Source organism: Chelonoidis abingdonii, chromosome 4 (genome assembly GCF_003597395.2).
Source record: "Chelonoidis abingdonii isolate Lonesome George chromosome 4, CheloAbing_2.0, whole genome shotgun sequence".
In the NCBI taxonomy this organism is placed as follows: Eukaryota; Metazoa; Chordata; order Testudines; family Testudinidae; genus Chelonoidis; species Chelonoidis abingdonii.
Window position 1 is genome coordinate 115,207,717 of NC_133772.1, and position 16,524 is coordinate 115,224,240.

At 41.2% G+C, this 16,524-nt stretch overlaps 1 protein-coding gene across 3 annotated transcripts in view; it reads right to left on the reverse strand.

Moving 5' to 3' along the window:
• Positions 1 to 16,524, reverse strand: part of CEP128 (centrosomal protein 128) — a 430,997-nt gene that overhangs the window by 346,749 nt on the left and 67,724 nt on the right. For all 3 annotated transcript variants that reach the window (XM_032801915.2, XM_032801917.2, XM_075065602.1), the window contains exons 9-10: positions 5,307 to 5,393; positions 3,066 to 3,140 (exon numbers count right to left, since the gene is read on the reverse strand). In XM_032801915.2, coding sequence (XP_032657806.1) covers positions 3,066 to 3,140; positions 5,307 to 5,393 — 162 coding nt within the window. The remainder of the gene's footprint in view (positions 1 to 3,065; positions 3,141 to 5,306; positions 5,394 to 16,524) is intronic.

The following is a 16,524-nucleotide window of genomic DNA, read 5'->3' on the forward strand; positions in this document are numbered from 1 at the left end:
AAAGCACTGAGTAAATAGGGAGAGTTTCTGATGCTAAAAATATCGGAGAGGTAGCCATGTTAGTCTGTATCCACAAAAACAACAACAAGTCTGGTGGTACCTTAAAGACTAACAGATTTATTTGGGCATAAGCTTTCATGGGTAAAAAACCCACTTCTTCAGATGCATGGTGTGAAAATTGCAGATACAGGCATAAATATATATTGGCAAGTGAAGAGAAGGGAGTTACCTTACAAGTGGAGAACCAGTGTTGAAGGCCAGCTCAGTCAGGGTGGATGTGATCTACTCCCAATAACTGATGAGGAGGTGTCAATATCAAGAAAGGGAAAATTGATGTTGTAGTGAACCAGCCACTCCCAGTTCCTATTCAAGCCCAAATTAATGGTGTTAAGTTTGCAAATGAACTGGAGCTCTGCAGTTTCTCTTTGAAGTCTGTTTTTGAAGATTTTGTGTTGAAGAATGGCTACTCTTAAATCTGTTATTGAATGTCCAGGGAGATTGAAGTGTTCTCCTACTGGCTTTTGTATGTTACCATTTCTGATGTCTTATTTGTGAACATTTATCCTTTTATGTAGCGATTGTCCAGTTTGGCCAGTGTACATGGCAGAGGGATATTGCTGGCACATGATGGCATATATCACATTAGTAGATGTGTAGGTGAATGAGCCTCTGATGGTGGCGCTGGGTCCTATGATGGTGTCCCTAGAGTAGATATGGGGACAGAGAAGGCAATGTGGTCTGGTACTGGCATGGACATAACGTTCTGGGCTGCTTGCAGGGCCCCTGCTGAAGAGGGCATCCGGACATCTGGGGAAGCCTGCTCAGAATGGTCTGAGCTATTCTGCTCAACCTGAGTGGGAGGCCTGGAGGCCGATGGGGACCAAGGACTGACCAACATGGGTCTAGCCTCTCCCCTAGTTTTCCTTCGGTGTCACGGTGGGCCTCTTCTTAACTTTCTTGGCGTGCCCCGTGGATAGGGAGCGGTGCCGACTGGTAGATGGCACCGATGGGTCGCTGCGCACCAACACTGCAGTACCTGGTGCCGACTCGAGCAGTGCACCAGAGTCGGAGTCAATGCCGAGACCATCAGGATAGCCCGGAGCCGAATGTCTCTTTCTCTCTTGGTCCAAGACTGGAAAGACCTGCAAATCTTGTTAAGATGGGTTTCACCCAGAAAGTGTAAACAGTTTGTGTGCAGATCGCTCACTAGCATCGGTCACCTACAAGTGTCGCACAACTTAAAACCTGGGGCATGCCCCGGTCCAGGTGCACTAAACTAAACTAATCTAACTACTTCAACAACAGGTACTACTATACTGAACAAACAAGAGTTCTGGAGGAAAGCTGCAGACAAGCTGGAGCAGAGAAGTTCCGAAGCACCTTCACTGGCAGCAAGAAGGAACTGAGGGTGGGGGGAGTGAGCAGTGCCCCTTATACCATGCCATGGAGGCACCACTCCAAGGGTCGCTAAGGGCGCTCCCCTATGGGTACTGCTAGAGGAAAAACTTCCAGCACCGGTGCATGTGGCAAGCATGCATACCTCTTGTGGAATGCACATGAGCAATCACTCGAAGAAGCAGCGTAGGGTCTGAGGAGAGAGTCTAAATAGCCAGATAATCCTGCTGTAAAAGTGCCAATACCTGAGATGATGGGGTGTCCAGGATTTCCAGGTTTATGAATCTTGGATAGCAGATAGAATACCCCTAGTCAAGTTTCTATGGGTTTGTCTGTGTAGATTTGTCCCCATGCTGTAGCAGGGAGTTTCCTGAGCAGATGGTGTAGTTTCTTTTGATACTCCTCAGTGGGATTGGAGGATAGTGACCTGTAGTATGTGGTGTTGGAGAGCTGCCTCGCTGCCTTCTGTTCATAATCCAATCAGTTCATGATGACCACAGCACCCCCTTTGTCAGCCCCTTTGATTATAATGTCAGAGTTGTTTCTGAGGCAGTGGATGGCATTGTGTTCTGTACAGCTGAATTTATGGGGCACGTGTTGCTGTTTGTTCACAATTTCAGCCTGCGCACATCTGTGGAAGCACTCTATGTAGAAGTCCAATCAATTTCCCCTTTCTTGGTATTGACACGTCCTCATCAATTATTGGGAGTTGACCACATCCACCCTGACTGAACTGGCCTTCAACACTGGTTCTCCACTTGTAAGGTAACTCCCTTCTCTTCACGTGCCAATATATATTTATGCCTGTATCTGCAATTTTCACTCCATGCATCTGAAAACATGAGTTTTTGACCCATGAAAGCTTATGCCCAAATAAATCTGTTAGTTCTTAAGGTGCCACCGGACTCCTCATTGTTTCTGATGCTATATTGGATTCCCGGGTCTTTCAGATTCAACAGTTTCAGTGTGCCTTGTTCAGGCCCAAATATAGACAGTTTGCATAGTACTTTTACTATGTTTCTATTGTAGCAAGTGTTTCTATACCACTCTGATGACTGGAGTCACTGACTATCAACAATATTATGTACCACATATCGCAGAACAGTTACAAACACACAATATGCAAAAGCACGCTCTGAAATGCACCTAGAACAGTGCATGTGTTTATCCAATGTAAACAACTCAACTATTTAAAAAGCCGGAGGATAAAAAGTACATACAGAAAAAAGTGTGTTTGAGACAGTAATGCATTCAGAGACACTTAGAAATGCAAATGCCTACATAATGTATTATATATATTTCTTCATCCCCTAGTTGGATGTCTGCAACAAATGAAGCTCTAGGGCACAGTTTGTCTTCTTGATCCAGTCTATTTTTATAACACACACCAAGACTAGACACTGAAGGAGCTTCTGTAAATACGAACATGACATAATGCCATTGAAGGAATGTCTTTAGTGACTATCCTTAATGCTGAGAAGCTTCCATTTTTCATATGATCTTATGTAGATCAGTCTAGCAGGCATTGCTTTGTAAATTGCCTTCCTTCCTTCCTCTCCCCGCCCCAAATAATGTTGTTATTAGAGTAACTGACAGCAGGATAAAAGAGACAGGCTTAAGCCTAGCGTAATATGAAAGGAGGAGGATTTTCATGGCATGAAAGTTGTTACCTGATGCAGAAGAGCTTCCCGACTGTCTTCTGACTGATCTAACTTCCTCTGGGACCGCTCCAACTCCTGCTCAAGCTTATAATTTGATTAAAGATGACAAGACAAAGTTATACATTTATCCTGGTACTAAAATATTTTAACTATTTAAAACTAAACTTGTATTTAAAAATAAAAATAATTTCTTATAATTCTAAACCTGAACATGTAAAGCAAATTGTGTTATACGATGCTACAAACATATCTACAATTATTACAATGATACCGTTTATAAATTTATCATGCAGTATGCAATCATTTATCTCATATATATTTTGTATTACCACCTGTAGCTACAAAATGGCATATGCATTCCCAAACTAAAATAATGTTAAAATGGGAGTTAAAACTGAGACCACATATCACTAATTTAGGATAAATTGCTTTAGAAAGATGATACAATTATCCAAAAAATAAGAATTAAAAACTCGGGAAATTCAGAGTAAAAGATTATGTTTAAAAGAAATCCAAACATGTTAAAATATGAAAATGCACAGGTAGGGCACTCAAACCATTTTAATTCTGCCTTTAGCCATACCACACAATAACTATGGAGTAATGACTGATATATAACAGAACTTGGTCCGAGATAATATGATACTCACTTTTAAAGAAAGACCGAGGGTGGGGGAAGGGGTTCCATTTTTTTCTCTTCGTGTTGTCATTAAACTGTTTTGTTACCTTAACTGTGCAATTCCATACTATGTAGTAGATAAAAACAAAATGCTGAATTGTTTTTAGTCAAGTTTAAAAAAAAGTACTGCTCCAGGGCCAAGAAGAAAAGTGTAACATTTTAGACTGAAAGGTAATAGACTGATAGTATTATATGATCTGAAAATGACTTTTAAAAATAAAAATTCTTGTTGCTGCATGCTTCATTTATAAAAACTTTAAAAAGTGCATATAGTTGATGCTTCGCCTGATGGCCTACTGACAGTGCTCTGCAACGTTCTGATGGAAACCTGGGTTTAATTACTCCTGTTACTCTGCTCCTTATGTTTCAAACATAGAAGAGGAAAAAAATACTAGCCTGAAAATGTAAATTATAAGTGTCCAGACTTCTATGCAATTAAAATATCTACCTTAAATATGATGATGGGAAGGAGAAGCTAGTACTTTATGGGCACTACCAGAAATAATAAATCAAATGGATGTTCAATTTCCATCAGTACTAATGCATTTAATCTTCAGTGTATGGTGCAGTTAATTCATCCCTGTAACTACTCTACTGAGACCCTCTCTGGAGGTAAAGTTATTTTTGGACAGAGAAAATTGTATTTGCCTAAATGGCAGCATGGAGGGTTTATCAGAGAAGCTGATAAATAGGCAGACAAGCCTGGCATTAATGGCAGAGCAGAGTAGGTAGGAGAATGTGAAACAATACATGGGTGGATATAGCAGGGAAGAGCAAAGCTTTGAAGGCATTGATAACAAATCTGAACTTTATGCAGTGGAGAAAGGGTAGCCAGTGGAGAGATACAAAAAGGAGTGGCATGGTAAAACTACTGACAAAGAAGCTAATCTTAACAACAGCATTTCTATGGACTGTAGGAGAGTTATATGGGTGTCAGAGAGGCCAGGAAAAGGAAGAGGAGATTTTAATAATCAAAATGGGAAATAATCCAGATGAGAGAGTGAGCTGCAAAGACGTAAAGAATATGTCAGATCTTAGAGTTGCTGTGAAGTAGGAAGCCAATAACTTTGTACATTGTTTAGCTGTGTGGAGCAAGGTGAAGGGAAGTGTCAAAGTATCCCTAAGCTACAGGCTTGACTGACTGGGGGGTTGCTGGTGTTGTCAACAATAACAAAAAAGAAGAGTAGAAATGAGGGCTTTGGAGGGAAGACGAAGAGTTCAGTTTTGGCCGTCTTTGCAGTGTATGGTGCTAAAAAGTTTTTAAAAACTAAAAACACAGGATTTCACACTGCTATTGCCTTTTACAAAAGCAGCAAGATGTGGCCTTAAACAAAATATAAGAGACTGAACATTTTAGACCAGTGTTTCTCAATGACAGTCTGTGAACCGGCACCAGTCCCTGAGATCTCCCTGACAGAGTTTAGAAGGCAGCAAGCCAGTCCTTGGTATCAAAAAGGTTGAGAAACATTGTTCTAGACCACAAGCAGTTGGAAACGGTCACAACAGAAAAAGACTACACTGAAAACTGATTTTAAAAAATAATTTAAAAAAAGAGAAAATTAAATTCTTACTTTGCTCTTTTCATTTTCAGATTTCAAAAGTTTATTTTTCATCAGTCCTTCCATTTCATTAGCTTTAGCATCTCGTTTCCTTAAAGCCTTAAAGGAGGGAAATATTGTGCATTTTATTACAGCAGAGTTACCAAATCCTCATTTATAAAATCTGCTCAAATGTAAAATATCAGCTGGTAGATTTATTGAGAAAAAAATATAAGTTATAAGTATTATTGTCTATGCTTAAAATTTCTAAACAAAAACAATATAATCTCTCTTACTGGGGGAGATATTTATTTTCACACACACGCGCGCGCGCCAAATACTTATGAGTGCAAAGACAAGATTGACCTTGGCATCCTTCTAACCTATAAACTTCCAGACTCCAGAAGTTGACCCTTGCCTTTCCTGCATGGATAAAGGATAGAAGCATGTCTCCTCTACAAACATTAAACACTTTCTTTGACATGGGAAACCTACTACCCCACCTAAAATATGCTGGTAGTAGCAAGTACTATGTACTTGCATTAATTATGACCAGTACTAAGGAAAACATTATTAGATACTAAAGCTGAACCTGAATAGTGGCAAGATATCCACCTCTATCTATATAACTGGAAAGATGTCTGCACTTTATCCTATCAAATACAGACCCGCCCACAATGTTCCTCATATTCATTACTTTAAAGGTTGATAATTTCAACTCGTATCTTGGAATGAAGACACCAATCTAAAACTCTAAACATACAGTATCTATTCTGCTTAGTAAGAGTTTACCACAAACATCTGCTTACTGAATTCATTGTGGAACTAATGAAAAGTTCAGTTCAAGGTCTCCATCTTCATATCCAAAGCCCTTCTAAAGTGACCGTGAACTCCTACAATAGCTGTGTACAACCAGAACAATGAAACTGATGACCACCAGTAGAACGCTTGAACACGTGGAAACAAAATTTTCACAGCAGCTGGATCTAAACTATGAAAATTGTTTCAACAAGATAGAAGAATCATTACAGACTTCATCACTTTAAGGGCTCATTTCTTCAACTTAGTTTTCCCTCAAAAAGTTCTTCATTCACACAAAAAAAGGGCATTTACACAATGACAAATAAAAACAATTCTGAGAGTTAGTCAAGCTATTTATTTTACTGGCTAAGAAAGGAGACTAAATTTGTTGTATTTCAATTAAAAAGATACTTAGGTATAATGGTGACCGGGTCAGTGTTGATAAATACCGAGCAGTATATCAATTAAAAAAATATGTTCATGCAATCTACTTAAGAGTTCAAACTGACACAAGAGTTAGGTGTTCAAAGTTAAGGTTTCTGCAGCAGTTACAACCCAACTCCCTTGTGCATGTGCATTACTTCAGACTGCATATGCGGTTACACACACAAATACAGACATTCATGAGTGCACACAGCAAGACAGAATTATGATAGCTTTAGTATCTACAACTATAGTGTCACAGGGTCGATGGCTCCTTTAAGGTGAGTCCAGGCAGAGGTTACCCGTGACAAGTTAATTTAAGGGGAAGAAGCCTATCTAGGTAGCTGAGTAACAAGCACCTCAGCCTGAAAATGGCCATCAGGCTCAGTTACAGGAAGGTATTCACAGAGAGAGAGTAGCTCTCCTACTAGAGAGGAGCTCCCAGAGAATCATAGACCCCGAGGAGGAGGGCTATGCAATCCCTGAGTCCTAGGACAGAGACCTGATTTTAAGTTTATTTGTATTTAATGAAGTAGAATCCCAGCAGGGGGGTTCGTCTTATACCTTGTTGGACCTGTGTGGAGTTCTTAAGAAGCCCTGAAAGAAGGGAAATGGAGGGAGGAAGAGAGTGCCTGCAAGGCTCCTCCACACCCCAGGCAAACAGGGGTCCCTACAGGGGACGCACACCCTGTAATATATGGATTTGTTTATATTTACACAGTTCAGTCAACTATAACATTGCAACAATATAGCTTTTTCATTTTATTTTCAAAAAGCAAATGTTAAATTATACACAGTGAGATTCAGAATGTATTAAAAACCCATCCTAGGAAAAAGATACAATATAAGTGTAAAGTATTATTAGAAATAGTATCAATTATTACAAAAGTTTTAAAGAAACACACTTTATCTTCTATTGTACATAAAGTAAAGGGTTTGTTTCCTGATAATGTTTCAAATGCATTCTGAATCTTGCATTGCTGTGTTCATTTCAATGTGCAATCACTGAACTGTGGGTATGTTTTTTGTATTTTTTTAAAAATAAAAATTAAATACTAAAAGCTATATTAACGGAGAAGTCAACATGAGAGAGGAGCAGAAGTTGCCATTCCTCCCCAGAGGTTACTTAGAACACTACCAACATCTCCCTAATTTTCGTCGCAGAAAATCGAGACATTTTAAGGGCAAACTCTTGCCTTTGCAGAGACACGTGTGTGTGTGTGTGTGTGCGTGCGTGTGTGCGTGCGTGCGCGCACGCATATGTGTATGTTTGGTTTGTTTATAAAAGAGAAACTTAAGTTTTCCTGTGGAGGTTTTCACTATAAAAAGGAACAACTGATTTTCCTAAAACACAGTTTTTCTGAGAACATTCAAAATATGGTTGTGTGTGTCATTGAACTCAGTCTACCCACTGGTTACAGTCCAAAACTTCCTCCTCTCTATTTCCTCTGAAACTAAAATGACAAGATACTAGATATGTTGTTTGCAGTGCTGTTATAGCCATGTTGTCCCAGTATATGAGAGAAACAAAGTGGATGAGGTAATATCTTTTAATGAACTAACTTTCATTAATGGAAGAGATAAGCTTTCAAGCAGCACAGAGCTCTTCTTCAGGTCTGGAAAAAGTAATCAGAGTGTCACAGCTAAATACAAGGTGGGACAGACAGTTACACATAAGGCATTAGATACTAAAACTGATAGAAAATATAAGTGATCTACAAAAGATCTAGGATCCTGAACATTATGCTATGTAAAGCCTTAGATATTGTGCAATTCACAGCATTTCATAAAAATGCAGCTTATTTGGATAACACTCATTTATATAATGCTATTTATTTGCATACTCATCCCACAAACTCATAGTAAGGACAAAACAAAGCAAAAGCAAAATAGGAATTTATGTATTATTTTGCCCTTTATAGTTTGTTTTTACTTTAAAGTGGTTAAGATATAAAGCAATGCATGCCCTGATCTGATTGGCATGTTGTCTTTAAAATGCTTTAAAATTACAGTAACAGCTTAGAGCCTTAATGGAAGGCCCCTGGGGCATATTTAAATATTTAATAACAGTTTTTCTTTAAATTTGCATATTTCCATTATAAACAACTTAAACTGCTGAATATTACGCTAATGTAAACACGAGGTTGATGAATCTGAAATCTCACATTAACATATTCTCTAAAAATACTTTTCTTCTAATTTTGTTTTAAATTACAATTTTAAAAAATTAATTTCCAGATCTACCACTTGCACGGATAACTGCTTCAAAGGCTGCCATAATGATATGTGTCTGCACATAGACTTTGAAGACAAAAGACTAAGTTAATGCAATGTTAAGCATTCAAATGTTAAATGTCTCAGCTAAAGCTAAATATGTAAACTTCATTCTGCCCCTATGTCTCAATTACTTAATACAGTTTTCCTTAATCACCTATGTAGCACAGGAAAGAATTCACAAGTGCACTTTTCTGGTTCCAAAAGGGGTTTTGCCTTTGGATGGTGGCAGTATTTACCAAGCCAAGGTCAGAGAAAAGCTGTAATCTCAGGAGTTTAATACAAGCCTGGAGTGGTCAGTATTAATTTTTTAAATCCTTGTGGGCGCCCATCTTCTGCACTCAAAGTGCCAGCATGGGGAATCGGCCTTGACATGTGCTGAATGATATTTAGGCCATTAAACAGCAACATCATAAAATTTTAAAAAGCACTCTCACACCACTAGTATTGCAAATATGCTGCTCTATTTTATTTTCCTGGTATAGCAAAAATAAATAGTCCATAAATATTTCAATTTAAAGAAATGTAATAGGCATATGAAAGAGCTAAAAATCATAGAAAAGAAAGTGACATTAAAATAAAGAAAATGAAAGGAACTCTCATACACATAAATCTCTTCAACTGAAAATGCAGCTACTTCAAGGTGGAACCAACTAGGCAACCAGTTAATAGAGCAAAATGCAAAACAGTTGGGGAAAGGGAACATTTGGTCAATTGTATCTAGGCAAACTAACTGTTTGTATGAACCCCACTATCAGAATATTAAAGTCTGGTCAAAGCAGACAGACGGACCATTAGTTTTTAAAATATCATCTTAAAGGCTCACACACTAGACTGCATCTGAAAACTTCTGATAATTCAACCGCTCTTATTTATTACAATGTTATCCTTGCTCTGTTCAACCTTCTACTTCTTTCTGACAAAGGTTAACCCAACTCTTACTGGATATGGGCTAGAAAGAATGGGCTTTTCATGCATATTTGAATGAAAAAAATGTTTATGGAAACAAATATCTTGTTGTTATCTTTGCATGTTAATGTTATAAGTTCAGAGACAGGTAGGCGACATAATATCTTTTATTGGACCAACTTCTCTTGATTGAATGGACAAGCTTTTGAGCTTTATAGAGTTCTCTTTCAGGTCTGGAGAAAGTAACTAGAGTGTCAGAGCTAAATACAAGGTGGGACAAATTGTTAAGCGTAAGGCGTTCACACGTGCTATAGGAGACCACTTACAATGAAGTGGGCAATTAAGGATTAGCAGGCAGTAAAATGAATCACAAATTTTTGTAATGAACCATAAAAGCAGTGTCTCTGTTAAGTCTATGCTTTTTAGTGTCTAGAAGAGTTACATATTTTAGCTCTCAGGCCTTTTTTTTGAAGGTGTTGTGCAGGTTTCCTTTGAGCTCAAGGACTGAGAGGTAAGAAGTGGAGTGATTACCTTATCAATAGTGTTCACTCACAAGTAACTGGGTGTTTTTCTTTTATCATTTTTCTTTATGAGTTCCTTTGAGAGCATAGTTATTGCCTCAGAAGGGCCATCCTGAGGATTTATGGGGCCCTATGCAGTATTATTAAACCGGTGACCCTATGCCTGACAGCAGCCCAGGCTCGCGTATGTATTTGAGATAAGGCTGGTCTTTTGAAGCATTTATTTAAAAAAAACAAAAAAACAAAAAAAACTATATGGCTGAAGATCCAAGCATTTAAGGCTAAAGATGACTACTCAGATTGTGCATTTAAAAATCTATACAAGGATTTTTTTTAGAGATATGATTTTATAATCTTCAGCAACACACTAATGAAATATTTTTAAAGCAAATTTTAAACTAAGGTCCTGTAGAGTAACATGTTCTGATTAAATATTACCATAATGCACAACTGTTTTTGTCAGTAAATTCAGAAACTGACAGTATATACCTGGGGGTAGGCAAATGCCGGTTAAATGGCTTCATTACCATTTGAATGGCTCTTCAACAGTTTCAATGTTGTGCTAATAAGTCTGGCAGGCAGGCAGGAAGGCTTTTTCACTTTTAAAAACTAGATCCCCTCTGGAGGCAGACTCACCAGACTGCAACAGCCAGCTGTGGCAGGAGCCTGCAGGAAAGGTCAGAACAAGGATAGGAAGGCATAGGCAGGTGGACATTAAGACCCAGGGGTGCCCCAAATTTTTGGGTGCCCTATGCAGCTGCATATGCTGTATATGCCTAAGGACAGCCTTGTGTCTCAGTTTACTCTGAAAACAGTTGTTGGGGCATCTGATGCACTGCATGAGTTACACCACATATTATGATAGGCATGTGTAGGACCCATGGATCTTAAAAGGTGTATTGGGGTGGGGATATGGATCATCAAAGCAATGGAGATAAGACTGCAGATTTTCCATCTGTTATTGCATGAGCTGGTGCCACTTTGAGTTGGTGTGCTCTTGTCTGTGGAAAGCTTGCTTCTGATGATGAGCTTGGTGAGGTTGTAGGGGTTGTCTGAAGCCAGAAGAGGGATTTGGGAAAGAATTTTAAGGTTGTGGTCCCCATCAAGCATGGGTTGCAATTGTTTGATGATACCACATATGGGTGTAAGGTGGTAGGTGACAACTAGAGATGTCCAGACAGATGATTCTTTTTTCTTATATGACTGTTGGTAGGGATGTGGTAGTTGTGGGTGGTGACATCTTTCTTGTGAAAGAATTCCTTAAGGCGGAGTTGGTAGAATTAGTTTAGAAAGTTCTTATAAGTCATCTACTGGAACGCAATTTGAGAAGAGATTATCACAATAAGCAGGTAAACCACTTATTTGGGCCAAATAAAATACTATTTTATAACTCAGAATATTTACATAAATTTAAAGCTAGGTGAGAAAAAAAGGTGTGTGTGGAATAACCAAAAGAGTATTACATTTACAAGGGACTGAAGAAAACCAGCCATGCAAGTTGCTACCAAAGGAATATGCCAATGGGCCTCCTACTCCACTGTACTTATTAGAAGAACGGAAAACCCTCACTACTGACCCAAAACTGTACTCCTTGCTTTGTGGTATAAAAACATGCCTCTATCTCTAGCCTGAGCTAGACTAGGTAGCAAAAAAATCGTTACTATCCTTTTGAAACGATTGTTCTTCAAGATGTGTTGCTCATGTCCATTCCATTTAGGTGTGTGTACACTGTATGCACTGTTGCCAGAGATTTTTCTCTTATCAGTATCCGTTGGGCTGGCTCTAGCACCCTCTGGAGCTGCACGCATATGCACGGGTATAAGGGACACTGTCAAACCCACACTCTCTCAGTTCCTTTTTGCCAGTAACTCCGACAGAGGGTAGGAGAATGGGTTATGGAATGGATGTGGCAAACACACCTCAAAGAACAGTTACAAAAGATTAGTAACCATTTTTTCTTGAAGTGCTTGCTCATGTCCAGTGCATCCTAGGTGATCCACAAGCAATACCCCAGGAGCTGGGCTCAGAGTTCATGGATGTGCTGACTGCAACGCTGCTCTCCCAAAACTGGCATTGTCTTGGGCCTGTTGGGTGATGGCGAAGTGAGATTCGAAGATATAAACCGACGACCAGGTTGTGGCTCTGCAGATGTCCTGGATTGGTACCTGCACAAGAAACACTGCTGACGATGCCTGGGCTCTTGTGGAATAAGCGGTCACAATGGCCAGAGGCAGTTATCCAGGACGAGATTCTTTGGTTTGACACAGGTAGCCTGCTCATCCTTTCTGCTATTGCTACACAGAGTTGTGTGAATTTGTGGAAGGGCTTAGTCTTCTCAATATAAAAGTTGAGGGCCTGCCTAACATCCAACACATGAAGCAGTTGTTCCTCAGAGTTTTTTTTTTGAAGTTTTGGGGAGAAGAGAAGTTGAAAGATGACCTGGTTGTTTTGGAATTGTGACACTACCTTTGGCAGGAAAGCTGGATATGGGCACAGTTGGCCCTTGTCCTTGAAGAACACTGGATAAGGTGGATCTGACGTAAGGGCCTTGATCTCAGAGACCCTTCTAGCCGAGGTAATCACCACTAGGAAGGCAAACTTCCAGGAGAGAAGTAGTAGCGAGCACAACATTAACTGCTCAAAAGTAAGCCTTGATAGGACCAGCTTTAAGTTCCATGGCAGATGGGGGAGGAGGGTTCGCAAGCTTGAGGACAGAGTCGTTCCAACCCCTGGAGAATCCAGACCATGATTTTTTGAGAAAACACTGACATGCCATTTACTGCAGGGTGGAAGGCTGAGATGGCTGCCAAATGAACCTTAATAGACGAGTGTGATAGACCTTGCTGCTTTAGGTGGAGCAAATAATCCAAGATCAACTGAAGAGAAGATTGAGATGGAGAGAGGTCCCGGTGAGGCAGGGACCCAGGAGGGAGGGTGCAAGTACGGTAACTGAACCCACTTTCTGGAACATAATACTTTTTTTCTGCCTCTTTGAAGTGGGAACCAGAGAAGGAGGAGTTTGCCATAGGGCCTTGACTGGGGGACCAGCAGTGAAGTTTGGAGGGGTGTAGGCTGGGTACTTGTGGTGGGCTTTTGGCAGTACATAGGGTTTTCCTTTGGACTCCAAAGAGGACTCCGTTCTCGGGAACCAAGGTACCTGCCTCCGCTTCCATCCAGTGTTGGGGTTCCGGAGACTAGTGGTGTGCCAGGGAGTGGGATGCTGGGATCAGGTAGGACTTGCCCCTGGATGATTCCAGGAGACTCGGTGCCAGGAAAGCACCTGACGCAACCTGTTCCCTCCTGCTTCCGGATGGGGTTGGAGGGACCAGAAGAGAGAGAAGATCCTTAGCTGCCTGGAAGGCCTCTGGGATTGACAGCACTTTCAGTCCACCCGTACCATGTTGGCTCCCTGCTGTCATCGGAGGTTCCCACTCTGGACTCAACTCCATTGTCAATGGTGCCAATGCGGGTCCAGGGGTACAAGAGCGGCCAGGGCGGGTGCAAGGATGTTTCACACCCTAGGCGAAACTTCTACCTTGCGCCCCCCCCGAGCCCTGTAGCAGATCTCTGCCCCCAACCCTGCCCTAAGGCTCACCCCCGTGGCAGTTCCCCACCTCTGCCCTGAGGTACCCCACCACATGGCAGTTCCCCCCGGCCTGGGGAGCCGTGCAGCAGCTCCCCACCCCAGCTCACCTCTGCTCCACCTCCTCCCCGAGCACACCGTCGCTGCTCCACTTCTCCTGCCTGCCAGGCTTGCGACGCCAATCAGCTGTTTCGGGCCACAAGCCTGGGAGGGAGAGAAGCAGAGTGGGGCGACGTGCTCAGGGGAGGAGGTGGAGCAGAGTTGAGCTGGGGCGGGGAGCAGTTCCCCTGCATGCCGTGCCCCCCCTTACTTGCTGCAGGTGGCCCTCCCCGCACCCCCCTGCCCCAGGTCCCTCTGCCTAAATGCCGACGACAACCGGGGCGGCCGAAGATCCGGCCGCCGTGGTCGCCGCCGAAGGACCCGAAATGCCGTCCCCCAAATGCTGGCGACCACCTAGGTCACCTAATGGGTTGCACCAGCGCTGAGAGTGGCCTGGCATAGGTCTCACTCACTCTCCCTGCCTATCTCTCATCTGCACTGGAGAACACCCTCTCTCAGTGCGCTGCTTTTTGTGCTTCTTCCTCAGCATCAGGGACGGAGATAAAGAGTGCTGAGAAAAATTCAGTGCCGGCGGAGTGCTTCACATCAATGCCGAAGTACTTGATGTCGAATAGGAGTAGCTCAGTTCTGAGACAGATCTGAGGGTGGCTTTCATGAGGATAGTCTTTAGTCTGATGTCTTGGTCCTTCTTAATATGGGATCTGAAGTCCTGACAGATTTTGCACTTGTCCTTTACATGAGAATCCCCCAAGCACTTAAGCAATTCGAATGCAAGTCAACCACAGGCATAAGTTTTCCACAAGAGGCACAAGGCTTGAAGTTCAGGGACTGTGGCATGCCCAACTCCTGGGGCAAAAAGTCCTTTGAAAACAGGAACTATATACACTATCACAACTTGCAAAAACTATACAAACTAAACCAGCGGTTCTCAAACTATGGGTCGGGACCCCAAAGTGGGTCAAAACCCCATTTTAATGGGGTCGCCAGGGCTGGCTTAGAGTTGCTGGGGCCAAGAGTCAAAGCCAAAGTCTGATGATGTACTTCCATTCCTTTATAGGTTCTTCCAGCTTGCTGGAAAGATCTTTTGCTATGATGTGAGTCAAGCAGTTTCCCTTGTCTATCGGCTCTCTTCGAGAGGTCTCCATTGTATACAGTTCCTGAGGTACTCTTTGAGAGTGTGTATTCCCCTTAATGGGCCATCATCTGTGTCTGCCCCACTGTTGTACCTCAAAGGCTGGTTTTGGGTGTTTCCAACTTACAACATATTTCAGTAACACACACATAGCAAAACTTCATAACTTCACGTACAATGATAGCACATACAATCCAACGGGATATTAATGTTCAACAGATCAAGATTTAAAATGATACCTCACAAGGCATGCTTTGTACAAAACACATCATAATCATATCACCATGGCAAATATGGGGTGCCAGGGTGTTGCTTTGGGGTACATCAGTGTTACACCACTGCATACACGTGCAGCTCCAGAGGGCGCTAGAGCTGACCCAACAGATACCACTAACAGAAAAATCTCCAGCAACAGTGCAAGTGGCATGCATACACCTAGCATGGAATGAACACAAGCAAGCACTCAAAGAACTATTTTGATTCATATAGTGCCAGTGATGCACACAGCATTTTAACAAAATATAAACAGACAAGTCTTTTTGCCAAAGAGCTTGTATTCTCAGTAAGGCAGCATGTAGTAAGTAAGTGGTGTGGGAGTGGGAGGAAAAACTGCAAGAGGATTGATTGCACATTTTGTTGCTTCTGTAGGCTGAGTTCACTGCAACTCCAAGGACTCCTTGCATTCCTCCATTCTTGTCCACAAACGCCCTGTGTCCCATCATCCCGTCCCCCTCTACTTCAAGTACTCCCTGTATCATCCCCATCTCCTCCCTCATGTCAGGGCCTCTGTATGTCCCCCAATTTCCTCCTTTCCTCCACTCCCAAAGTCTTCCCCATTTCTTTCTTCCCCTTCCCATTTAGACAAACAGCTTGACAGCATGTCTCTGTTTGGAAGGACTCACAAGATTAGCCAAACAAAGATCATATGATTTTTAATGTAAGTTGCATATGCATCAACTTAATGCTAAAAACTAATTGTGCATATTTATGTTTCTCTTTCTAACTAAAGAAGACATTTTGGAAAAAGGTTTTTCAAGGAGGAAAGCAAAGCTGCACTGTATACATTTATTTAAAGTCTGTCTTCACATTGGGGTGGATTTTAATCATGATTTAAATCAGCAAGCAGGAAACCTAATTTAAGCCATCAATTTTCATCAGGTTTTGAATCTGTACTTTTTAGTTCTTTTCCTAAGGGATGGTAGATTCTCATTTGTTGGTAATCATTAAAACGAGTTGATTTACAACTAGATATCCCTATAAACTAAATTTAGTGCTTCTTTTTGCTAACCAAGAGTATACATGATATCTATAAGAATTTATTTAAGCAACTGTTGCTTCATTTACATTTATTCTGATTCATTTGATATTTATTATTTTAGAAAATGGTGTATGAAGCACGTCATATACTGATAGTTAATTTTTTACTTGTGATTTGCATCAAGCTCTATTTGGATGGAAATTCAAATTCAATTAAAATGCCCAAAACCAGCATTGTTTAAATTAAATAAAACTACCTTAAATGCACTGGAAACCTAAGGGAGAAAGGGT